We start from the raw sequence: 27703 nt of genomic DNA, 5'->3' as shown, positions 1-27703 counted from the left end.
CGGAGGCTCGGAGTTTTCGGACGGACTTGGAGTCGGATTGTGGTCGGATGCTTCCAGGATTCTGCATCGGCAAGTTGGCGGCGCTGGAGGTTTACTGTCTGCGTGAGATGATGGGACTTTCGAGAGACTTTGAGACTTTTACTGTGCCATAGTCTGTTCTTATCAAATTACAGTATTGCTTTGCACTGTTGTAACTATATGTTATAATTATGTGGTTTTTGTTAGTTTTTAACCCAGTTTGTCATGGGTTTTCGTGTTATCATTCTGGAAAAACACTTTATCATTTCTTAATGCATGCATTACTAAATGACAATAAAAGGGGACTGTGTGTCCTCATAATCATAATAATCATAATATATATTCTCCAGTTGTCTGTTCTTTGGTTTTATTTCATCTTATAACCTCTTCATTTGTATTACTTCTCTGCTCGACTGGAAGATTGTGATTTAAACTACTAACCCTATCTCTCCCTCAACAAATGTTTGTCTGGTCTACCTTTTCCAATGCTTACACTTTTCTTCAGATTCATAATGTCTATTGATTTTTGCATCAGATATAGTATTTGATGGTGGGTGAAACATTACTGAACAAATAGAACAAAATGATTTATGGAGAAATCTGCAAAGCAAATGGCATCCAACATGGACATTTTCATAAGTCTTGGAAGGGACCACAGAATCAGAATTTAGCCTACGGAAAGATTATAGGTCTACTGCATAAAAATGTCATATTACAACCTATGATCTCACATTCAAGGACTCTACAACTCATTTATTTTTTTTTTGTATTTGCACAAATTGTCTTTTTTACACATTGACTGTCATTCATTGTGAGTAGTTATTTTTATTGATTCTACTGTACTTTGATCTGCTGTGAATGCCTGTAAGAAAAAAAAGTCAGGGTCGTATATGGTAACATAATCATACTCTGATAATAAATTTACTTTGAACTTTGCACTGTGATTTGATTATAAGTATTTACAAATCATGTTTATAGGTGGCACATTAAGGGAAAACTACGTAAAATGAAAACTGTTCTAAAAAAGGGTAGAGGAACAAAGGAACCTGTGTCCATATGTGGATGCATTATTGAACGTGGAAGAACAGTTTGAAAAGGCAGTAAATAAAGTGTATGCAATTCAGGGCTTTCTTGATGAGGTACTGGATATAAAAGTAGGATATTATGGTGAACTGTTATAAAACATTGGATCCTGCCTCAGTTGGAGTAGTGCCTAGAGCTCCTTTCATTATAGGGAGGATGTGATGGCGTTTGAAAGGATGCAGGAAAGGTTTATGAGGATTGTTTCTGGGATTAGGAACAACAGTTACAGGGACAGATTAGAGAAGTATTGAAACAGATAGAAGTGAAGTAAATAAAATGATGAAAGGTCCTAACAGAATGAATAGTGGGAGGGTGTTCCCATCTGTGGAGGGGTTGAGTACTCAAGATTACAGATATAAAATAATGAGGAAGAGAATTAAGAGGAACACGAGAATATTTTTTTTAAATGCAAAATGTGCTTGGAATCTGAAATGCTCTGCAGAAGTGGTGGAGGTAAATTCCACTGTCGACTTCAAGAAGTAATTGGCTAAACATATTTCCTGAAGGGGAAAAAATGTAAGGCTACAGAGAAAGGACCAGGGTGTGCAACAATATATTTGCTTGTGTTGTAACCCTTCAATGAATTACATGAATAATGCATTTTAGGGCAGAGGTGGTGAGGGGGCGGCCAATTCACATTTTAAAGATTCTATTTTTTGCAGCAAATGAAAATTGAAAAATGCAAAAAATATGGAATTACTTTCAAAATATAGTTTCTAATTAACTGTAAGGACTAATGATTCACATAGTAATTACTATTCAAAGTTGCCTAACTTTATGCCTGCACTATCCAGAAAATAAGTGCAGAATTTGTTTAATGGAAGTAAATGCACCCCTCTGTTACCCAGGTGGAGAATTCAAGGTAATGATAACATTATCGGACAATATATGTAGTGTATTTTCGAAAATTCAGTAAGAGATTCATGGATACGCAACATATTACCAAGTGCATGTGTATGACATTTTTTGCATGCACCGTTTTACATCACTTTGCATCATATTGCAAGTGCTGACTCTCAGTCAATTTTCCTGTACCTCACCCAACTCACAATTTCTCAGAAATAAATCCAGGGCTGAGAGCTGAAAACTGAAGGATGTAGTCACCTCCCTTTGTGTTATATTTATATATGTGGACTGTTGTCAGGAACACTTTCCCATTCCTAGCTCATAATAAAACTTGTGCTAATATCAACTCTTTCAAAATTTAAAAAAGTCATTCTATTAAGGTAGGTGGCCTTTTATAAATGGACAAATCAAGCGACATTGTGTTACACATGAAATTCATTAGAAATCCCATTACATATTCCTGATTATGAAGATATTTTGATGCTACACTCTGATAAGAAACAGTTGTAAGTATGAACTCATGGAAATAATTTTGTATGTACCTGTGATCTGCCTGGGCCTTACTTTCAACACCAGAACCGGAGGTGACAATTTAATATCTTGTGGATTTAGAGGATTCATTTGCTAAAATAAAATAATATTTTCATTATAATAATAATTTTTAAATCTCTATTTTAAAAATAAACTGTGTTCTAGATAGATTAATCAGACTAAGTTAATTGTTTATATTAAACTGCTTATTTCTGAATGCCCATTATAATCCAGAAGTTGGTCTGCATAAAACGTCAACACTTCATAAATGAACTGCATCAAAAGTAAACCGTTACTCTCTGAGTCAATAGTTTTTTTATTTATTGAGATACAGCATGGAATAGGCCCTTCCGGCCCTTCAAGCTGCGGTGCCCAGTAACCCCAAATTTAACCCTAGCCTAGTTACAGTACAATTTGTCATGACCAATTAACCTACTAACCGCTACATCTCTGGATTGTAGAAGGAAACCAGAAGATCTGGAGAAACCCACACATTTCACAGGGGGGGGCATACAGACTCCTTGCACTTGGCGTTGGAATTGAACTCTGACACTCCCAAGCTATATTAGTGTCATGCTAACCACTACACTACAGTGATGTCTTAAAAAGGTAAAAAGATTTCTCACATATACATCAAAGCATTAAAATATACAGTGAAATGTATTATTTGTTTCAACAACCAACACGGTCCAAATACCTGCTGAGCAACCCACAAGTGTGGCCATGCTTCCGGAAACAATATAGCATGCCCAAAACTTACTAACACTAATTCATATAACTTTTAAATGTGGGAGCATGTGGAGGAAACAAACACAGTCACAGGGTGAACATACAAACTCCTTACAGACAGTGGCAGGAATTGAACCCTGATTATTGACCATTGGCACTGCAATAGCACTGTGCTAACCACTAGGTTACCATGCCAACTGATTGGTAATCTATGAAAGTGTTGGAAGCAACAATGAGCCTCAATCAACTTCAGGAAAATTTCCTTTAAAAGTGTATACCTGTCATTTGCTTTAATCAGATAATTCAGGAAAGTAGGAAGCCACCATAACTGACATCTAATCCTCTATATCTTACAAGCTTTAACTTTAGTGCTCCATTGTGCTGCTTCACAATATCATCCTTAGAATAGAATAACTTGAGTAAAGACACAGCAAGTAAGAACTTATAAAATGTGTAAGGCATTGTTTATGTGGATCTGTTTTAATATGCAATACTGTGAACTTCATGCACTTTTACGTTGCAAGGTGCAAAATTAACAAATCTGGAATGCTTACACTGCACATTTTAATGTGGAGAAGATTTTGATTTGGCAAAGGACTTATATGTGTATATAAAATCAAAACAGCAAGCAATGTGCATTCAGCTGACAAAGCAACCTAACATGCAGAATCAACTGCAATTCTAGCAATAAATAGAACTGTGTTGGAAATGTAAAGTTTTTAATCCTTTCTCCCCACTTAAGTGTGAACAAAATCAAGTTAATCCAATTTGATTTGCAGAAATGTTTTTAATGTAACCAGTTAGTGACTTCCCATAGCAGAATATTGCTTTATAAGAGCAATGGAGAATTCTCATTTGCTGAATCTGGAACCTAGTTACATTGGATGTTAAAATTAAGGTACCTTTCTTCTGAAAAGGCATATTTCCCATGCCTGGAAAGGTTAGAACCAAAGAGTTGCCTTTGAATACCCTTGCTAATGAATCACGCAATCTGTCTAATAAATATCTTTGAAATTAAAAATGAAAAAAATCTGGAAATACTCAGAAAACCCGTCAACCTCTGTGGAAGGAGAAATAGAATGATCTTTTATCAGACATTTATTGTCAATTTGAAAAATATTAACTACTTCTGTCTCTCTGCAGAAAGAGAAACCAGGGAACTACTTACTATCTGATGTACATTTCCATCAATATCTGTTTAAATTTGGTGTTTGCATTATCAGCAGGGTTTATTGCTTATATATTGTTTTTGAAATGTTCTTACAACTGTACATTAAATAAAATTTTATAGTGGAAGGGGGCAGCAGCGTAGTCAAAATTCCAATTTATCTAAAAGTTTTAAATAACTTTTAGATACTGTAAATCATCCCATGAAATAATTTACTAAAAAAAGTTTTATCTTGCTATAAGGCTTAAAAGGCATGCTGTAGCAGCCCTCATCTGGAAAATCTGCTTGTTTGGTCTTTATGTTGCTTGGAGCAATATTGTATCAAAGCTCAAAATGTTGCACGAAATAGAACTAGCCATGCATATCAAGCCTCAGAAACCTATCATCTGTGAGCTTCTGGTGTGGAAGAGTAGAACTGGCGGACAATGCTAGATGGAACAACACACACAAAATGCTGAAGAAACTTAGCAGGCCAGGCAGCATCTATGAAAAAGGGTACAGTTGATGTTTTGGGCCGAGGCCCTTCATTAGGACCCCGGTGAATTCACATCGACTATACTCTTTACCATAGATGCTGCCTGACCTGCTGAGTTCCTCCAGCATTTTATGTGTTGCTTGGATTTCTAGCATCTGCAGTTTTTTTCTTGTTAATGCTAGGTGCACACTGTATGGGGTAGCGGGGTGAAGTGGGAGAGGATTGAGAAGAGTCATAGTGAAGAGATGTTAGTCAGAGAGGATAGTCTGATGTAGGATGACGTAAATGATCATCAATTAGATTCAATTCTGAGAGGAGATCAGGGTGGATCAGCAGTTCATCTGAAGAGTAGATCAGAGAATCAAGCAGTTGATGGAAGTGAAGATGAGCAGCAATTTGGGCATCAGCGCAGAGAGTTCAATTATTTACAACCTATGCTTATGAGCTGGATGTAGGGACTGAGTGAAGTGCAGTTAAATTTGCTACAAAGAAAGGTGCATTAGCAACCTATAAGGAGGATACAGGGAGCCTACAAAAAGAAATGACAAGGTGAATCAAGCAGACAAAACCTTGATAGATAGAGTATAATGTGAAGCGTGGAAGGAATAATAAATAATAAACAAAGTATTATTTAAGTGCAGTGAGAATATCAAATGTTGCGGTACAAAAGGATCTCATTTCCTAGTACAGGAAATACAAAGAAGTACACCAAGCAATTTGGAAGCTAAGCAAATATTGATCTTCATTGCAAGAGGTATGAAGTGTAAAAGTAGGGAAGGTTTGATGCAATTTGGCAAAACACTCCTGAGATCACAATTGAAACACTTATAAAATGGTGGTTTCCATGCTTAAGAAAAGATATACTTGTATTGGAAAAATTACTTTGTTGATTCTTAGAATGAATAGTGAGATATACGAAGAACGGTTTCGGCCCAAAACGTCAACTGTACTTTTTTCCATAGATGCTGCTTGGCCTGCTGAGTTTCTCCAGCATTTGTGCGTGTTGCATGACGACAGATTAAGCAAGTTGGGCTTATATTCAATGGCATTTAGAAGAATGAGAGATCTCTTCATTGAAACGTGTAAAATTTTCACGATTGACAGCATGGATGCTGAGAAGACGGTTTCCTCAAATGAGGAACCTAGAACAAGGAAGCATATTTTCAGATTAAGGGGTCACCCATTTGACACAGAAATAAGGAGGGATTTCTTCTCTTGAAGTGGCAGGGTCAAGCTGGAAATTGATAGACACTTGAATTACCAGAGAGATAAGGAGAAACACATTGCATTCCATTTTCTATGATGTTAACTACTCACTTAGCTTCTACAGTACTGTGCAAGTCGTAGGCACACATATTTATAGATAGGGTGCCTAAGACTTTTGCATAGTACTGTATTTGTCAACTGTTGTGGAATGTGAGTTTCTAAATCTGGAGGGAGTGGAGGATGTTGGGAATGGCGAGGGTGGGGTGCCACAGGAGGGGTGTGGGACAGCTTGCAGAGGAATGCAAGGGGCAGGGAGAGGCGCAGGTGTAGATGTACCCAACCCGGAAACACCAGGCAAAGGTCATTTGATTCCAAGCAATTCATTTATTGATCATCATAGAATGTCTTTCTGCTACCACCCCGCTTTCTCTTTTCTCAACCATGATTCTCCTTTCCCTGCCTCTTTCCCACTCTCAGGCTACAATAGAGACCCATATCAGAATCACGAAATTTGTTTTTTTGCCACAGCAGTACAGTACAATACGTAAAATTATTACAGTACTATGCAAAGGTGTTGGGCATCCTAGATAATATATGTGCCTAAGACTTTTGCACAGTATTGTATATATTGCAGTCTCATTACTATTCATATTCCCACTAAGATCAGTATTGTCTAGAACTTGGAAACATCATAGATTGTGCCTTCAGTCAATTGTCAACATACAAATTCAGATTTACTTACCATATTGAAATGTGTTGTTAGGACCTTTTATTTCAACTCCTTGTTTTCTTCACCACACTTAATCTGCACAAGAATTATTACCTCCAAAATGCTTCACCTCATTCACCAATCTCTTTCATGGGTTTATTTGCAAAACCTTTCTGAATCTCCAAGTATCACACATTCACTGGATCCCTAGATTCAAACATTCACTAGATCTAGATCTATCTTCAAAGAATTCCAATAGATTAGTCAAACATGATTTCCAGTCACAGATCCAAGTTGACATAATTGCTTAATCATATTGTTATTTTCTTAGTTTCCTGAAATCTTATCTTTTGTTATAGATTCAGCATTGATCAGCTGCCAATATCATGCTGGCAAGACTGTCATATCAGAAGAAATTAAATGGGCTAGACAGTTATTAGAGTTTGGTAAAAAGAGAGATCACCTCATTGAGACATACAGTACAGAATCAAGTTTATCAAAAGTACTCAACAGGGTAGATACTGGTAAGGTGTTTCCCTGGCTATGGGAAATCAATGATATGAGAATTAGAAGATGACAGTAAGATAGATGATCAGGTATTACTTGATTAAATAGAAGAGCAGGCTTGGGAGTTGACTGATCTGCCACTAGTCCTAATGTGTAAGTTCTTATGTTCTCCCTCAATATATTTTTGGATCCACATCATGCTAACTGACAGAATAAAATATTTAAGACATTAAAAATTCCAAATTGTATTTATTACAGTAGGCCACTTTTTGACATGTTACTTCTGACCCTGAAATATTGATGTTTGAATTTTAATAGTCTGTGAATTTTAAATAGGTTAGAATCTTCTGCTTTAAGAAAACAAGTTAAAGCAGTAGAAAGAAGGATTTCTCACTAGTGTGCTGCATACATGTTAGCAACCTGTGGCGTAATTTGAGAGGTTTTGATACTATATTTTATTTGATAAGTTTTATAACTAATATAAAACCTATAATTATCCAATATAACCAATAATTATCATAAATGATTTCCCCCCTCATTTTGAAAATCTGTAAATGATTTTTTAGCTGTGAACTGTCATTTTTATGGGGACAATCATCTGAGCAGTTAGCTACCATTTTTGCACATTAATCAGCAGAGTGGGAGTTGAAATGAGAAAAATAAGCAAAACACCTCTTGACATTCATATATATGTTCTAAGATCCCTGCATCAGGGAAACAATCTCAACATACAAGCAGTCTTGTGCAATGATTAACTGCACACTTTACAAGCTCAGTAAAATTACACTGATTGTCCTCTCACCAACGCTCTGAATAACAATATTTTCTGAACTTTTCACATCTTACTTCCTGTGTAGTTACAGCTCGAATATTTTACTTCCAATACTTTCGCTGTATTTTTCCTAAACTTAGTTCATATTATATGTAATTATTCATTGCAAAGCAGAATAACTGATTTTTTGAAGGAATTCTGAAATGTGTCACCCATCTAGTAAAGTTATCCTGAAGGATAACATGGGCCAAATTTGATTGCTTGGTGCTGTCATTGCCAACTAACTGGACTCTGAAAACACATACCCATTTCTCAAACACTTTATTTTACAAATGCTTTACAATCTTGAAGCTTTGATCAACCCTCAGGATGCTTTCATCTCACATCCTGTGATTCACTGCCAAGGAATTTCTGTAACTCCATACTTTGTTCCTTACCTCACCAGTTGACTTCTTATCTACTTGATGTGCATATTTAACTTCTGCCATCTTCTAAACCAAGCTTTTCTAGTACTCTACAGCCAGTGCTCTCTCATGCACATAGCTGGGCATTTGCCTGACAAATTAGCTGTTCACCCTATACATAAATTCTTATTTTCATTTTTAAATTGTTGATTAACTCTCTGTGTAGCTACAGCTCTAACATTTTACTTCCAACATTTTGACTATATCCTTCCAACAATTACTTTCTATATTTATTTCACTTTTTAAACTATAAAGTGCATTCTGCTCTTGAATAGCCTCAACGGTGGCCCAAGAATTATACTTTGTCCTTTGAGTGAGAAGATTATGGCACTGTCCCATTATGGAGATTTTAGCACAACATCTAGGCCAGAGGTTCCCAATCTAGGATCCAGGACCCCTCAGGTAATGGTAGGGGGCCATTACATAATAACAGCTTGGGAACCCCTAATCTAGGCTGACATTTCAACACTGTATCAAGTGTTACTGATTGCAATTTGCCTTCTTTTCAATAAGGCATTAAACTGAAGCCCAGGTGAACATAGAAACTATTATAATTATATTCTGAAAAATGACAACCACTTTTCTCTTTGGCCCTCTGAGCACTTACCCCATATGTGAGTGATGATAATGCTAAAAAAAACTGATAATTAATAAACAGATAAATGGAATCTTGCTCAATGCACATTGATTTGCGTTGTTTTCAACATTACATGTAACTACAGTGTAAAAAGAACTTAAGCAGCTGTAAAGGATATTGGGAAGCCTCAACCTCTTAGTTTAAATCCTACTTAATTGCAAGAACATTTTTTTCTGAAATGAGAATTAAGTGCTCATTAAGCTACAGGAGGCTATTACACTAAGTCATAGATATAGAAAAGTTTTCAAATTGGAATCTTTTGGTTAATTTTAGTTAGCAGCAATTAAGATATTGAAGCAGCTCTTTTTAATAATGTACAAAACCTCTGAAATCAATGCAGACAACATGAAAAAACCAAGAGAGAGGTAGTTTGTTCTTTAATAGTGCATGGGGAAGTGGAAAATCAAATGTAATATTGGGGCTTACACTGAACAAGAACTCATGGAGAATTGCTACTTCAGTAATTCTTCAGCAATTTAGCGGAGGTTTAGTAGCTGTCAGAGGACAGTATATCAGTGAGCCTCAATCCAGCCAGGACAGCAGGGAAAAATATCTGAAAGCCAAGAGGCAGAAAGCAAATTGCACTTAACTTCTCCTTTAGATCACATTAGAGATTATTTCCAAGTCAATTACAAAGCATCTATAAATCAGCCCAGCTATTTCTGGTGCAATGCAATTTAGAACATCTGCCGTTTTCCTAGTATCAAACGTACAGTACTGTGCAAAAAGACTTTTGCACAATGCTGCAGTAATTTTATATATTGCACTGTACTGCTGCAAAAAAAACCAAATTACATTACATATGTGAGTGATGATAAACCTGATTCTGATATGGGTCTCTATTGCGAACTGAGAGTGGGAAGTAGGTAGGGAATGGAGAATCATGGTTGGGAAAAGGGGAAGGGAGAGTGGAGGGAGTGGGAAGTACCAAAAAGACATTCTGTAATGATCAATAAACCAGTTGTTTGGAATCAAATGACCTTGCCTGGTATCTCAGGGCTGAGTGAGTCTGCACCAACACCATCCTCCAACCTGGCACTCCTTCTCTGCCACCTGTCCCACCCCCCCCCTCCCGCGGCGCTCCACCCTCACCAAACAGAACATCCTTTGCTCCCGCCAGATTTATAAATTTTGCCCTCTGCTCCACGTTGACAAATGTTGACAAATACAGTAGGCACCCTAGCTATATACATACACAGCTAGGCTTTTGCTTGGTACTGTATATTTAAAAGTCTCATTTCAATACACAGAGCCCATTTCTGCATTTATCGATAGAAACTGAATGTCAATATTATAACCCCTGACCTGCATTTCTTACAATGAAAAAGATTAAACTCTGCAATAGATTAGTAAGGAGACATGAATGGAGGATTCACACTATTCCACCTATGCATAGTTCTCTGCTACTGTCAGCCTCTAGGTGTTTCTATCAACCAATTTTAATGGCATTATGTTATAAAGTGGCAGATAAGTTATGACAACTGTTCCACCTAATTCCCTGCAGATATGCATATTGCAAACTTGACCTGCAGGGCATGGGACTCAATCTGTGTAGTGTACCACAAGAGGGGCACATACAGACACACCATGGAAGTATGAGCCCCTGATGTTCCCCTGTGGCAGGCATTTCTGCAAGTGCTCTACAACTGCCGTGGGGTGCAATTCTTACAGTCTGGCATCCTTCTTAGTCTGCATACCCACATGGACTCACCAGCTGCAACCTCTGCAGGAATCTGCCATCAACAATTATGTAGGGCATTTTCTCACAAGAATTGGGATAGAAGCAACATCAGCCATTTTTAAATTAGAATGTACAGGTTTCACTTACAGGTCAGCCAATTTGGTGACTAGTATTATGTACAACATCTGTTCAACTCACCAAAAGGGATGAATTCCAGTTTCAAGCTTGAACTCTAGATGCTAGCATACCTTTTCCTTATGAATATTAACATATCACATAATTCTAGCATGTAAATGCCATTGTGTTTAGGCTTCTATTAATGAGCACCCTAAAGCATGAACTACAGTATGCTTTAGTCACTGATCACTTACCTCAGTTTGTTTATTAAGTTCCACAAGCTTTAGAAACTGTTCTAGCTCCTGAATCCAATTATCTTTCATCAGTCGATACACCTCTAGCCAAGTCTCGCCTCTGCCTAAATAAGGAAAAATATTAATGGAGAAATAAGTTAGAAGTTAATAAAATATATTCATATATGACAGAGCAAACTGAACAATACACTGTCAGAGGTGCAGTTTTCTAGATGTATAGTTTTCCACACTATGCACTCTGTGGTCACTGTATTAGGTACCTGTACACCTGCTCAATATTGCAAATATCAAATTAGCCAATCATGCGGCAGCAACTCGATACATAAAAGCACGCACACATAGTCAAGAGATTCAGCTGCTGATCAGACCAAACATCAGAATGGGGAATGATTGATCTTGCCAATTAGGGTTGTTTGAGTATCTCAGAAACTGCTAATCTACTAGGATTTTCACCCGAAACAGCCTCTAGAGTTTACACAGAATAGTGCAAAAATCAAAATAAACATCCAGTGAGCTGCAGTTCTGTGGTAAAAGCACCCTGTTAACTCACAGGAGAATGGCCAGATTGGTTCAAGCTGACAGGAAGGAGGCAGTAACTTAAATAATTACGTGTTATAACAGTGGTGTGCAGCAGAGCATCTTTGAATGCACCACATGTCTAACCTTGAAATGGATCGGTTATAGGCAGCTGACCACAGACATTCAGTCAGTGGTCACTTGATATTGGAGGTACCTAATAAATCAGCCAATCATGTGTCAACAGCTCTGCATAAAAGCATACAGAAATGGTTGTGGTAGGACATACCTACTAACGTGACCGCTGAATGTAAATCAGAAGCTAATACTTAACCCAAAGTTCAAAGTAAATTTATTATAAACGAACATAAATGTCACCATATACAACCCTAAGATTCATTTCCTTGTGGACAATTGCAGTAAATAAAACACAAGAAAATCAATGAAAGACCACACTCAACAGGGCAGGCAAGAACCAACGCGCAAAAGAAAAACAAACCGTGAAAATACAAAAAGACAGAGAGAAAAAATAATAATAGTAAATAAATAAGCAATAAATATCAAGAAAATGAAATGAAGAATCCTTGAAAGTGAGTCCAATTCAGTGGGAGCAGCTCCGTGATGAGGTGAGTGAAGTTCTAACCTTTCCTTAATGGATACCAATGGACTCATATTATTATTCAATGGGACTTTTACTGCTCTGAAGAAAGAGTAAATATGCCATAACTGCAACACTTGGAAGAAATGGTTTCTTTACAGTTGCTTCACAGTACATGATGAAGTAACACACAATATTCATTATCCCTGGATTTCTTTCATCTTTAAAAATAGTCAGAACTGAATCATACAAACAAATAGTCCCAGGTTAGATTCCCATTCTGGTTTCAGATATTGTAGTTGTAGATATTACATTTACTTGTAAATGAGAATTCATCCAGTCATATCTAGGAAAAGATCAGATTAAGGTCTATTCCACATGGAACTGATTAACATAGATTCATTATTGAATGTGAAGAAATATAAACAATGGATTAATATGACCCATATCTCAGCAACATCTGAATTTTGGCTTAAGCACCTAACTTCTATACAGTTTGATTTATGATTTTGAAATGTGCAGAATGGAAAAGCAATATTAAACCAGAAATTACACCAATGGCAGGTTTTGTGGAAAGAATGTTAATTAGATTTCTCTGCTCACTGTTGATATCTTACAATACTTGCACCACAAATTGTTGTAATATCATTAGTATTAACAGTGCCGTATGTTATCTGGTACATCAGGAAAATTGCCCTAGATGGATATCACCCGTTAACCTCTGCCTCGGCGGTTTCAGCACACCTACGCAAAGTGCTGTCGCAAGAAATCCATCATCGGTGACCTCCATCGCCCTGTTCATGCTATCTTCTCACTGCTGCCAACAGAAAGAAGGTACAGGAGCCCCAGGATTCACATCACCAGTTTCAGGACCATTTATTACCTCTCAACCATCAAGCTCTTGAACCAAAGGGGATAACATCACTCAACTACATTTGCCCCAGCATTGAAATGTTCCCACAACCTATGAACTCACTTTCAAGGACTCTTCATCTCATGTTCTTGATATTTATTACTTATTTATTTAATATTATTATTTCTTCCTTGTTGGATTGGCACAGTTTGTTGTCATTTGCATACTGGTTGAATGCCCAAGTAAGTGCAGTCTTTCATTGATTTTACCACGGTTGTTATTTTAAAATAGATCAATTGAATATGCCCTCAAGAAAATTAATCTGAACGTTCTTTATGGTGACATACATGTACTTTGATAATAAATTTACTTTGAACAGTTGGCTGAGAAACAAACATTGACCAATAGATTTGGTAAATTTTCTTTAGGTAATTCTATGGAATATTTTAAATTTAATTGGATCAGAATTCAACGCCCCTCCTGAACATGTGCAATTTAGCATTTTGTACTGCAATGCATAATCATCTTGGATTACATGCTTACATTTTGGAACAGTACTTAAATCCTCAATGTTCCTATTTCAACTTTGAGACATAACACTTGCTAGCAAAGTTCATGCCTGGTAAATAGTTGTGCATTTCTGTATTTATACTAATAATGGGAATATTCAATGTGGATGGAAAAGCTCTCCAAGGAAGGAGCACCAATGCTACTAGATGATATCTCAGGTTGCAAAACAGCATAGTACCATTGGATAAAAAAAACACAGAACAGTACAGCACAGGCCCTTTAGCCCACAATGTGTGGGCCAAACATGATGCCAAATTAAACTACATCTCTTTTGGCTGCACATGATCCACACCCTTCTATCCGTTGCATATTCATGTGTCTATCTAAAAGCCTCTTAAATATGCCACTGTTGTATCTGCTTCCACCAGTAACCATGGTAGCCTATTTTAGGTACAGTACATACCACTCTCGGTGTAAAAACCTTGCTTCGCGCATTTTACTTAAACATTCTCCCCTTAACTTAAGTGCAGGTCTTCTAGTATTTGACATTTCTACCTTGGAAATACATTCTATCTACTTGCCTCATAATTTTATAAAGTTCTAGTAGGTCTTCCCTCAGTCTCTAAAGCTCTAAAAAAAATCTATTTTTGTCCAACCTCTCCGTGTAGCTCATACCCTCTAATACAGACAACACTCTGGAAACTCCTTCTGTATCTTTTCAATGCTTCCACATCCTAACTCTAATGGGGTGATTGGAACAGCCTGCAATACGCCAAGTGTGAAGGAACCAAAAGTTTTATACAGATTGTTACGTACCCCGTAACTGGGTTGCCAAACCAGCAGAAATGGGCCATTTATTTGGAATCTGGATTACAGGAACTAAGAAAGTTTTATTAAAGAAATAAGCAACACAGTACTCTAATCAAAAGGATATAAATGCAACAGTTTAGCAATGATAAAACACACATGTACACAGATCTAGGATAATAGGATCAATCAAGCTCTATCGCAGTCTAGGGGTAAATGATCAGTTTCACGTGACGCAAAGTTCAGTTCAATTTAGTTCAGTTCAGTTCGCAGTAATCGCTGTTGTGCCGTTAGGGCGGGGAGAAGAGAGAGAGAGAGAACGAATGAATATGCAAATCGGATTCCAAACAGACCTTCGATATTCCTCGCAGTTAGCTTTCCGGCGAGCCCTTTGTAATGTCTTCTGAGGTCACCGACTGTGACCCCTCGTTCCAGATACGATTGTTCTTCTGTGGTGAACCGGGCACCCAGGCAAGGGCGGACACACACACCAGGTTCCCGCCCGACCGTATCTTTCCACCCTGTGCGTCTATGGCTGGTCCCGCGTCAGACCTCCAAAAACTCCCACCAACTTGTGGGGGGGGGGGGGCACACCGCTTTCAGGGTCTCGTTACCTTGTGGAGTCGTGTGTCTGTTGCCTTAGCGAACCTGTCCCTTTTTATCTCCCTGCTGGGGTATCGCCTGTCCATCAAACTTCAAACAGTTCAGGGTTCAAAGCCACCGGTCTCTGACAATACTCGGAACCCTGTCTCCTTTCGGTAATCTCTCTCGTCTCTCTCTTATTAGCACCTTGCATGTTCCCCCATTGTCCTCTTATCGGCATCAATCTTCTGATAACTGGTTCTTTTGTCACAAGATGCAATATGTTTCCTTACTTATGGCTTAACCAATGAGGGCAAGCATTCTTTACCATCCTATCTACTTATATGGCTACTTTCAGGGAACATGGAGCCCAAGTTCAATGTTCAACATTTAAAGAAAATTTATTATCTAAGTGCATACAGCATGTCACCATACACAACTCTGAGATTCATTTTCTTGCAGATATTCACAGTAAATTCAAGAAACACAATAGAATCAATAGAAGACTGCCTCCAACAGACATACAATCAATGTGCAAAAGATGACAAATTGTGCAAAATAGCAAAAGAAAAAAAAATAATAAATAAATAAATAAACAAGCAAGAAAGTAAGCAGACAATATAGAGAACATGTGGTAAAGAGTCCTTGAAAGTGAGTCCGGAGTTCAGTGATGGGGTGAGTGAAATTGAGTGAAGTTATCCCCTCCAGTTCAGGAGCCTGATGGTTGAGGGATAATAACTGTTCCTGAACCTGGTGTGGATGCTGAAGCCCCTGCACCTCCTTCTTGATGGCAGCTGTGGAAGAGAGCATGCCCTGGATGGTGGCGGTCCTTTATGACTGATGCTGCATTCCTATGACAGCATTCGTCAAAGATGTCATCAATGGTGGGGAGGGCTTTACCGTGACGGACTGTGCTGTATCTACTACTTTTTTGTAGGCTTTTCCATTCAAAGGTATTGGTGTTTCCATACCAGGCTGTGGTGCAACCAGTCAGTTTTCTCTCCATCACGTATTTATATAAGTTTTAGAGGACATGCCGAATCTTCACAAACTTCCAAAAAAGTAGAAGTGTTATCATGCTTTCTTTGTAAAAGCACCTATGTGCTGGGCCCAGGCCAGATCCTGTGAAATGAAAACTTCAAGGAACTTTAAGCTGCTGACTCTTACCATCTCTGATCCCCTTATGAGGACTGGCTCATGACCTTTGAGTTTCCTCCTCCTGAGGTCCATAATCAGCTCTTTGGTCTTGCTGACATTGAGTGAGAGGTTGTTGACGTGGCACCACTCAGCCAGATTTTCAATCTCCCTCCTATATGCTGATTCATCACCACCTTTGATTTAGCCGACAGTGGTGTCATCAGCAAACTTAAATATGGCATTGGATCTGCGTTTTGCCTCACAGGCATAAGTAAAAAGGCTGTGAGCTTAGTTCCTTGCTCTACTTGCTTTTTACTTATGTCTGTGAGGCTAAACACAGCTTGTGCTGATAGTGATTGTGGAGGAGATCTTGTTGCCAATCCAAACTGACTGGGGTCTGTAAGTGAGGAAATCGAGGACCCAGTTATACAAGGAGGTACTGAGGCCTAGGTTTGGAGCTTGTTAATTAGTTTTGAGGAGATAATAGTGTTGAATACTAAGTTGTAGTCAATGAAGAGCAGTCTGATGTATTCATCTGTCTGGATGTTCCAGCTTTGAGTGAAGAGCCAATGAAATGGCATCTGTTGTCGACTTGTTGTGACGGTAGGCAAATTGAGTGGATCCAAGTCGCTCCTCAGGCATAAGTTGATATGTTTCATCACTAACCTCTCAAAGCATTCACCGCAGAGCATGTAAGTACTACTGAACGACAGTCATTTATGCAGATTACTACGCTTTTCTTGGGCACCAGTATAATTGAAGCCCGCTTGAAGCAAGTGGATACATCAGACTGCCAAAGCAAGAGGTTAAAGGTATCAGTGAGCACTCCAGTCAGTTGATCAGCACAGGTCTTCAGTACTCGGCCAGGTACCTTGTCTGGGCCAGATGCTTTCCATGGGTTTAACCTCCTGAAGTATGCTCGCATGTCAGCCTCGGAGACTGAAATGATAGGGCTGACAAGGATTGTGGCAGTTTAGATGCCTCATAATTTGTCTGTCAAAGTGAGCATAAAGACATTGAGCTTATCAGGGAACGAAAGTCTGTTCTCACCTAAGTCACTTAGTTTCACTTTGTAGAAAGTGATAGCATTCCAGCTGTCAAGCATCCTTCCGTGATTCTAGTTTGCTGCATTTTAATCTTCTGGATCAGCCCATCATTAGGGACCCTGTCCAATGCCTTACTAAAGCGTAGACAATATTCACTGTCTCACCTTCATCAACCACTTTTGTCAGCTTCTCAAAAAACTCAGACAAGATTGTAAGACATGATGTGCTCCACCCAAAGCCATGCTGACTGACCCTAATCAGGCTGTGCCTTTCCTATTGTGCATAAATTATATCCCCAAGTATCCTCCCCAATGGTTTCCCTACCATTGATGTGAGACTCACAGGCCAAAAATTTTCTGGATTATCCCTACTTCCCTTTTTGAACAAAGGAAGTAAAACAAAGTAGTTTAACTCAAATTCCAAAAAGAGGCAAACTATGAAGGCTGTGGATTTGGATGAGTGGAGGGATAGTCAATACCTCTCTGGAGTGGAAATACCAGTTATGAAAAGATCTGGAATTAAGATTTAACCTGATTGTTTAAAGGGCTAATCACAACTGAAATCTTGGTGGGAGCAGACATTTCAATGACTTCAATGAGATTTACAGGAAAATGCGGTTTCCTGCTTGGCATTGCTGCCTACCACACCTCCAACAGTGCCCTTAGGTTGGCTGCAGGATTATCAGCCAGGGACCACTGCACATCTCCCTTAGCCCTGTTACATCTCCTGGTGGCGAAGCAGTGACGGGGTCGTCTCCCTGCCACCCTCTGCAGTTTCCAATAGGGTTAGCCGGCCCTCAATTTCAATAACAATATGGAAATTAACACACGAAAGAATGTAAGTGTCCATCTCACTTTGTTCCAGCCACTTTGAATTGCTGAAAAAGTAATGGCATGTTAGAAATATGGAATCATTTTAATGTCTCAAACTCTTTGCTCTCAATAAGCAAAAAATTTTTTTAAAAATGTATAAATAGAGAATTTTTAATAATTTCTCTTGGAACAGTTTTGTAGAAATACTTTTGAAATGCTGAGTAATTTTTCTCCCACATAATGCTTTGATCTCAATAAATTAGCAAATTTGTATGGTGCTATTTATGTCAGGCCACTCTTCATTTTATCCTTGCTCCTCCCCTGCCAGTTTCCCTACATGGATACATGAATTTGTGTTACGTCACTCTGAGAGTCAAACATGGATTGAGTGTCAAAATACTTCCTCATTAATATATGCTATTTTAAAATCAACAATTGACATGATACTATGCAATCTGAATGTACCCTTTTCCATTGAAGGCAATAGACTGTAAGTAATCGGCCATTGCTCACATTGCACAAATTCTTTAAGATGCCAAGATTGATCAAGTCTGGCAAAGATTCCAAGACTGTTCTCGAATCTTAGGAAACAGCACTTTTTGACAAAATATACCTATAAAAGATTGTAAGATGACAAATGATCCTAGTACCTCTCAAACTCAAGCTGCTAGAACATGGCAACTTATTGCGAATTCAGCAGACCCATTCATTAACTCTACTTTTATCAGGCTGATCCTTAATTCCAGATCTCCCTTCCACCATCCAGTATACAAGTATTAACCTATAGATTATTATCCTATTCAGACATAATAAATCAAAGTAAGGAGTTACAATTGCAGGAGGGTGATCTTTAGTTGTCTTTGCGGCTAATAAAGTTTCAAACATTCTAATAACTTTCATGATTAGTTTTTCTACCTCAGTAAGGTAATACCTATCCAGCCACTCATCAAAATCCACAGTCTTAAAAATCTGCTGAAGGGTCTCGACCCAAAACATGGACTGTACTCTTTTCCATATATGCTGCCTGGCCTGTTAGGTTCCTCCAGCACTTTGGGTGTGTTGTCTTAAAAACCTGTTATTTTCCTCTTCTCTTTGGAATATGATTTAATCCATTTTGACTTATTTGTTTGAAACCCTCTAAATTTCATAATTTTGATCCCGAGTCTGCCACAGTTTAATTCCTCAAAAATCTTCTTAAAAGTTCTCAATTCCTTCTTAAAGCACAATGATATTTTATAACGGTAGAAAAAGAAAGACACCAGCAGGTACATGATGACTCTCAGGAGGGCGACACGATAGCATAGCGGTTAACGCAATGCTTTAGCATTAAGATTGGCGTTCGATTCTGGCCACTGTCTGTAAGGAGTTTGCATGTTCATCCCTTTCTGCATGGGTTTTCACTGGGTGCTCTGGCTTCCCCCCATATTCCAAAGACAGATGGTTAGGGTTAGTAAGTTATGGGCATACTATGTTCGTATTAGAACCGTGGCAACACTTGTGGGCTGCCCAGCACAATCCTTGCTGATTTGATGTGCGTCACCGTATGCTTCAATGTACATATGACAAACAAAGCTAATCGTTATCTTTACATCTTTATCTGAACTTCCGACCACATCATATTCGAAGTGTTACCTGCTAATTTGTTCTGTACCGTACAATATTAATTTATGCACGTTACTTTATTTATGCAAAATTCATTTGTAGATTTTACTCTTATGTTCCTAAGCTGTTGTGTGTTATGTGTACTACTGTGCTTTACACCATGGTCCACAGAAACGTCTCGTTTGACAGTGTACATATATATAGTTAAATGACAATAAACTTGACTTGCTTCTTTTATCTTTTATGTTATAGGTCCTGTTCCCCCTCTCCTAACTTCCTCATAGCTCTGCATCTTAATCTCTCATACTGGCCCATCAACTCCTTATTGATTGTTTTTGCCTTTATTCTACAATAAGTGGTAATTTACAGAAGCCAACTAACCTACTAGCAGATTTTCAGGATGTGGGAGGAAACCCATGCAGACCTGGAGAGAATATGCAAGCTGCATGCAGAAAACACCTGAGGTCAATATCAACCTCAGACCACCGGTAGAGTAAGGCAGCAACACTAAGCACTGTGCCACCATTTTTGACAAAATACTTTTGAAAAGAAATTGTGCCAGAAATGCAGGTTTGGCTTCACCATCCCCCAACTGGTCATTGTAAATGATCCTGTGATTAGGCTAGGGTTAAATAAGTGGGTTGCTGGGTGGTGTGGCTTGTTGGGCTGGAAGGGTCTCTTCCATGCAGTATCTCTAACAACCAATTTTTGAAGTCTATCTATTTATTTATTTAGAGATACAGTGCAGAATAGGCCTTTCAGGCCCTTCGAGTCACAGTGCCCAGTAACCCCTAACAACCCCTGGTTTAACCCTAATCTAATCACAGGATAATTTACAGCTTGATTTAGCCTTAGAAAGCAACTTCTGTATTTTTCATCGGGTAGCTTATTCAGAAACTGGATAACTAGTTCCAAATATTTACAATTAATTTGGTAATAATTTTAATAAGTGGATTCAAATGATCTATAAGAATCCTATTGCTACTGTTATTACTAATAATTTCAGGTCTCCTTTTTTCCACTCTCACGAGGTACTAAACAAGGATGTCCATTAAGTTCTTTATTATTTAATCTTGTACTGGAGCCTTTGGCTATAATACTCCGTGTAGCTAAAAGTATTCATGGTATCTCTATAAATGGGACCACACATAAGATTTCTCTTTATGCAGATGATCTTTCGGTTTATATTTCGAACCCTGAAGAATCTATTCCTAATCTTTTGGAAACATTAAATGATTTCGGAAAATTTTCAGTATATAAACTTAACTTAAATAAAAATGAATTGTTTCCATTAAATGCTCCTGTTTTTATGTATAACGATATTCCATTTAGAATTGTGAATTCTTTCAAATATTTAGGTATTATCATTATTAAAAAATATGAAGAGTTAACACTGTTTATTCAGCCCTAAAGATGATTCATCATAAATCATCGTGTAAATGTGCTTGATGCTGTTGCTAGTGAGAGGTATTTTATATTTAGCTACAGAAGCAAGGTAACAGGCCCTCTGGCCCAACTCATCCATGCCAACAAGGTGACTCCCTAATCTGGTCTGATCTGCCTGTGTTTGGCCCATATTGTTTGAAACTTTTCCTATACATATATCTGTTTAAAGCTCCTCCAAATGCTTTAATTGTACCCACTTCACCATTTTGTCTGGCAGCTTGCTCCATACACCTACCACCTGTTGTGTGAAAAATCTGCTCCCCAGGGTCCCGTTTAATTTTTTTCCCCTCTCACCTTAAACCTATGTCTTCTAATTTTAGACTACCCTATTGTTGGAAAAAGACCATGTCATCCACCTTATCTGAGCAACCCAAGATTTAATAAACCTCCAAGAGATTACCTCCTGGCCTCCAAAGCTCCAGCAAAAACATCCCCTGTCTATCCAGTCTCTCCTTATAACTCAAGTTCTCTATTCTTGGCAATATCCCTGTGATGCTTTTTTTGCCAACTTTACACCTTGATGACATCCTTTCTATAGCTAGGCAACCAGAAATGCACAAAACACTCCAAGTACAGTCTCATCAACAGCGTATATAGCTGTAACATGACCTCTCAACTTTACCACTCAGTACTCTGACCAATAAAGGCAAATGTGCCAAATGCCTTCTTAACCACTTCGTCTATACACTTAACCACTTTGTGTATATATATATACACACACACAGTTTCTCATGTTTATACCTGTACCTCTATGTCGATCTGTTCTACAGCACTTTGCAGGACCTTACCATTTACTATGAAAGTACCGTTCTGCTTTAACTTTGCAAATTGCAATATTTTGCACTTGCTCGAGTTAATTTCCATCCATCATTCCTTGGTCTACTTTTCTATTTTCTATAACTAATTCTGGATCCTATTGTAATATTAGATAATCGTCTTCACTGACCAGTATACCACCAATTTTGGGAACATACACAAACTTACGAACCGCGTCACTTACAATCTCATCCAAATTGTTATTGTGTAGATGGTCAACAACAGGAGACCATACATCCTGTAGCACGCCACTGGTTACAGGACACCTTTTATACAAATTTGTTTCTAAATGTTCTAGTTTGAATATTATGACCCATTACAGTATATTCAAGCCAGGTACAAACCAGTTCAAACACATGATTTTTTGCTGAAAATTATACTTTTCAAGACAACTACGGCTTCAAATTAGTGACTGCAGCAAAGGCAGCCAAGGTTCCAGCCAAGTGAAGAAACAGAAACTAGAAAAGGAACATGCTAAAACTGAAGAGAATTTTTTACCTTCAAGAGTCACACCAGCATAGTCTCCACCATCTGATAATTCAAATTTACTGCAAGTGTTTCTTTCACTTATATTCTCCTTAGAAACAATGAGAACAGAGATTTAGTTAAGTTATGGATTTCAATGTGTTTATGTTTTCACGCTTTACCAGTGAGCAGGAAACATCACGAGCATTAACAGAAAATTGTTCTCAGATTTTCTTTAATCTGAAACACATACAGACCTGCAGTACATTATTTTACTGAACGTTTTATACTAAAGAAGATGGTCTCTGCAAAATTGGAATTCAAAGGGATTTTGCGTTGGACAAATCTTTCCTTATGAACTAAGGGACATTGGCAATTTTTACTTACAATGCATTGAGACTTTCTAACTCTGGTTTGAATGTATTTTAGTCAGTTATCTTAAATGAACTCATTATTAGTCCCCTGACTCATCATTACTTGAAGTACTTGTTCAGTTACCGTGGCTACCGTGGTTACATGTTTTTAAAGGTCAGAGTTTAATTGTACAAAACAGACATTGCACCATGGCCTTGGTATGAATCAATTTGAGCACAAAAAAAAAGCAAAGGAATATGTCTAGTGGTTTTTCTTATTGGAAGAAAACGGCTTTGTAAAACCAGAAGGCCACCATGGAGGTGGGAGAAAAGGTAGGAGAAAAGTGACACAGCCAACTTCTGCGTTTGTGTGGACACCCCCACAAGTGTTTACTTGGCTTGATTGATGAATCAGGGGCCTTGATTGAGTCCTATGTTCTGCATAGCCACCTGTGGTGTGGAATGATCAATGAAGCAGAAGTCAGAGCATCCAGTTCATCTGTGATTGGTATCAATAGGCAGTGGTCATTATAGAACGACCATCAATAAAAACTGAGGCCAGTGCAGGAGGAGGAAACCAGACCTCATCAGAGGATCAGAGGTGAAGGTCAGCAACTTTAAATTCCTTAGTGTTATCATTTCACAGGACCTGCTATGGGCCCAGCACTTAAGTGCAATTACAAAGAAATCATGGCGTCAGCTTCTTTAGGAGTTTGCAAAGATTCGGCATGACAATCAAAACTTGGACAAATTCTTCTAGATAGGTGGTGGAGAGTATATTGACTGGCTGTATCATAACCTGATATGGAAACACCAATGTCCATGAATGGAAAATCCTACAAAAAGTAGTGCATACCACCCAGTCCACTACTGGCAACACCCTCCCCATCATTGAGCACATCTACATTCAACATTGTTGCAGGAAAGTAACATTCTTCATCAGGGACCCCCCACCGCCCAGGTGGTGAGGGTCCCTGATGCCATCACGAAGAAGGCATAGGAACCTCAGGACTCACGCTACCAAGTTCAGGAACAGTTATTACCCCTCAATCATTAGGTTCTTGAAGCAAAGGGTATAACTTCACTCAACTTCACTTGCTATCATTGAAATGTTCCTACAACCTATGGACTCACCTTCAAGGACTCTTCATCTCAAGTTCTCACTTACTTATCTATTACTATTATTTCTTTCTTTTTGTATTTGCACAGTAGTCTGTAGCTACTCCATCCCATGAGAATACGTGCTTGACACAGTTGATTGATGTCTTACAGAACTGGCACTTGTCCAGTGACAGTTCTAACCCTTCAACTTTCAGGCAGTCTACACCTTCAGTAGCCTTGTCTCGTACTCTTCCAAGGTGGACCTGAACGCTATGACATCATCCAAGTACGTTAGAACCTCAAACAAGTCACGTCCCCAATAGTTTTCTCCGTGACATGTTGGATAATAGCCGGTGCTCCTGATATGCTCTGGGGCATTCTATCAAACTGAAAGAATCCAAGTGGACATATGAATGCCGTCTCCTCCTTGTCAGCTTCACTCATGCATATCTGATAATACTCACTCCTTAGGTCCAGTGCACTGAACCATTTCACTCCACTCAGGCAGGCCAGCACATCGCTGATCCGTGGAACAGTATACTGGTCAGGGACTGTACATCAGTTCAGTGTCCGATAGTCAACACAGATTCCTACCTTTCCATTCTTCTTCCTCATCCCCTCTATGGGTGATGTATGGGGACTCTGTGACTCAGTGATAATTCCGGCTTCCTTCGGTTTCAGCAGATGCTGCCAAATGTCCTCCACCTCTGCAGGTGCTAATCGTCGAGACCTTTCTCTGAAAGGTGTGTCCTCTGTCACTCGGATGGTGTGGTGAGTACTCTTGGAGCAACCCACATCAAACCCATCAGTAGAAGAGACATTTTCAAACTTTAACATCATCTCTGTCAGATTTTTTTCCAAATCTTGGGTACCAGGAAGTCACCTAAGTTGAATGACTTGGCTGTCAACTTTTCTGATCCAGGAAATTACCTGTATCCTGGTTTTCTCACAGGAAAGCTAGACATTATGGTCACTGGAGAAAGATGTGCCTTCAGCTTCCTCCACCTGAGGGTAGCCTCTCTCTTCGAGGTGTTCCTGACAATCTCTGCCATCCTGTTTATGTGCACGGCCAATGGTTTCTGCAGTTCAGGCCTCACTAGTACTCTAGCAGGTAAGTGTGACTCCTCTTCGTGGTCTTCCAGAGCATCCACCAGGAGCGCCTCAGTATCAGGCATTCAGGTTATTTGGGGTTTCCCTTCACTCTAGCTACTTCCCCAGGCCTTAACATGACAGGTTTGGACTGGGTGTACCACACAGTTCCTCATTTGTGCTCATCACCTGGCCTAAGATGAGCTCGCACTTTCTCAAAAACAGCTCAGAGCACTGGGTGAATGCACCAGGTTTTCAGAAAAATTCTCTCCCATTCTCTCTGCAGGATCCTACTTGCGTTCTCACAATAGGAGTATTTGTTCCCACAAGAATGGAAGCTTCACCCTTCTCAGTCGGGTCTAGACAGACCAACACCAACGTATCAAGGGCCTCAGTCACCCCAACATCTGCTTTGGAAAACTCCAGCTTCAACAAGAAGCAACAATCATATGGGTAGTCATCAGTACTAAGGCCCCAAAGTTCTAAGGCACTGAGTGGCGTCAAAGGTAAATGCATCAAATACTGATCGTAGAAGGATCTGTAAAGTAGAGTAATCCGAAAACCAGTGTCAAGTATGGCTCTGAACTCTGATATCCTGACCTCTAATTGCATTGTGCTAACTGCCATGCTACCATGACCACTGTAGTGTGTAATTGTGCCCATTGGGAAACTCCTCTGGGAAATTTTTGAATTCTTATAAAATTGAGCACAAATGGATCCAATTTCTAGAGTACAGAACTGCATCTCTCTAAGGCAGGACTGGCGTTGCCAATTGTTGTACACCAGCTGTCTCCTCAGCTTGAGTCACCTATACCCACAATTGACTGGATTCAATCAACGAATCTTCTTCAAAAAAGGCAAAGTAGAGGATTTTCATTAATTCTGCCTACATAATTCATATGATAAAAGACTTACAGATGCATTGAAAACTTTTATAGAGGAAAATATGTCACCATAATAAAAAAGGAGATGCGCCAAACCTAAAATGAAAGAGAAATAAGTTGTTACAAAATGCAACAAACATGCCCTCGACAAGAAAATGTGATTTTTTTGTAATTTTATATATATATAGTAATATAGTATTTTGTATAATATATAATAGATAAGGACCCGGCTGGTGCCGTACTGGCATCAGTGCTGGATTTCTGGACGAAAGGTCCTGAGTTCGAATACAGCTAGCCTGCTCTCCTGCACGCTTTCCATCCGTTCTGGGTTGCGAGCTGGTGATCTCTTTGGAAAATCACCCAGCAGAAGGCAATGGCAAAACCACTGCTGTAACATGCCTCGTACGCGGTTCCCCACTACGTCAGAGAGGCGTGGAGGGAAATCGTCCGCTAACCAGAGAAACTCTGGATGCAACGTACCTTTCCTTATAATAGATAAGAAGATAAATTGAAGCTGTAAATCTATAATGAAAGCAGGAAATGTTGGTATTGCACAGCAGATTTAGTCAATATTTGAAGAAGATTTGCATTACAAATGACAAAATAAAATTAACTCTGAATATTCCAATTTTATATGTGATTTTATTTGAAGGGATCTTTTAGTACCAGACCTGGGATTTTTAAATCAGATCATTCCACCTTCCGAGTCACTACAATCATGCAGGACATGCTAAGGCAGATCTGAAGCAAATTACATGGAAGGAGACATGGTTTTGAATATTTTTGGTAATGGCATGGAATGACTAGGTCTCAAGAAATTATAAGCAAGGGATACCATAATGGCTGTTTTCCACGATGCACAGGATAATCTATTAGAATCTGGTTTTAGGTGCTACCTGTGTAGAGCTGGTCAGTTCTCTTTGTGCACTGCATAGGGGCAAAAAGAATTAATGGGGAGTTGATAAAGTGTGAGGTAGAGTGTGTTGCAGGAATACAGGAAGGTAAAAAGGGGAATGGGACTAGACTGAATACCCCACTGTGGAGCTCGTAAGGACTTGAGAGGCGAAATGATCTCTTTCTGTGACATAAGTACAAGCCCTGATAACACGTGGAAAGTAATTAGCAGTTAATAGAAATATCATATAGAAAGTCAAGGGCATAGGACCATTAAAGATGACCAGATCCCTAACATAATATGCATGAATAACTACACCTAGGAATTATCATACATTACATTTTTAACTTCAAACCATGCTGTACTCTCACTTCATTAATAAATTTAGTGAATCTTTGACAAAGACCCAAGAATGAGGCCAATGCAAAGCATATTTAAGCAATTATATTTGGAGAAAATATAACTTTTACTTAAATTGGAGATTGCAAACGTAAAATCTATGTTGCTGTTCTCCAAAAGTTGGTTAACTCTAAAACTGTACAAAAATTATTTTTAAAAATAATATGATTATTTCACTCTAACCTCTGTTGATATAATTGTAGTTCAGTAGCAATGATGAGCTATAGAGCTCCTTCCAACTTCCAAGTACCTCAGAGATCACAGTAACACTCACAAAATGCTGGAGGAACTCAGTAGGAAAAGTAGCACCTACAGGAAAGAATAATGAGTCAATGTTTCAGGCTGAGACCACTTTTCAGGACTGCAGGGGAAGGGGGAAGATGCCAGAATAAAAATGTTGGTGGGGGAGGGGAATGGGAAAGAGGCTAGCTGCTTTCTTCTGAAGAAGAGCCTTGGCCTGAAAACATCAGCTGTTTATTCTTTGCCAGAGATGCTGCCTGACCTGTTTAGTTCCTCCAGCATTTTGTATGTATTGCTTTGGATTTCCCGAATCTGCAGACTTTCTTGTGTTTGTCACATAACACTATTTAGCACA

The 27703-nt window shown here is 38.7% G+C and overlaps 1 protein-coding gene across 3 annotated transcripts in view; it reads right to left on the bottom strand.

The window, feature by feature from the left end:
* The window catches only part of wdr93 (WD repeat domain 93), a 66705-nt gene that overhangs the window by 31701 nt on the left and 7301 nt on the right, over positions 1-27703 (bottom strand). For 2 of the 3 annotated variants that reach the window (XM_072277694.1, XM_072277693.1), the window contains 4 exons: positions 25846-25910; positions 22421-22499; positions 11198-11301; positions 2490-2571 (listed from right to left, as the gene is read on the bottom strand). In XM_072277694.1, coding sequence (XP_072133795.1) covers positions 2490-2571; positions 11198-11301; positions 22421-22499; positions 25846-25910 — 330 coding nt within the window. The remainder of the gene's footprint in view (positions 1-2489; positions 2572-11197; positions 11302-22420; positions 22500-25845; positions 25911-27703) is intronic. The other variant, XM_072277695.1, reaches the window with a different exon arrangement.

The sequence above is a fragment of the Mobula birostris genome, chromosome 14, assembly GCF_030028105.1.
Source record: "Mobula birostris isolate sMobBir1 chromosome 14, sMobBir1.hap1, whole genome shotgun sequence".
NCBI lineage: Eukaryota > Metazoa > Chordata > Chondrichthyes > Myliobatiformes > Myliobatidae > Mobula > Mobula birostris.
This window is presented reverse-complemented; position numbering and strand designations above follow the sequence as displayed.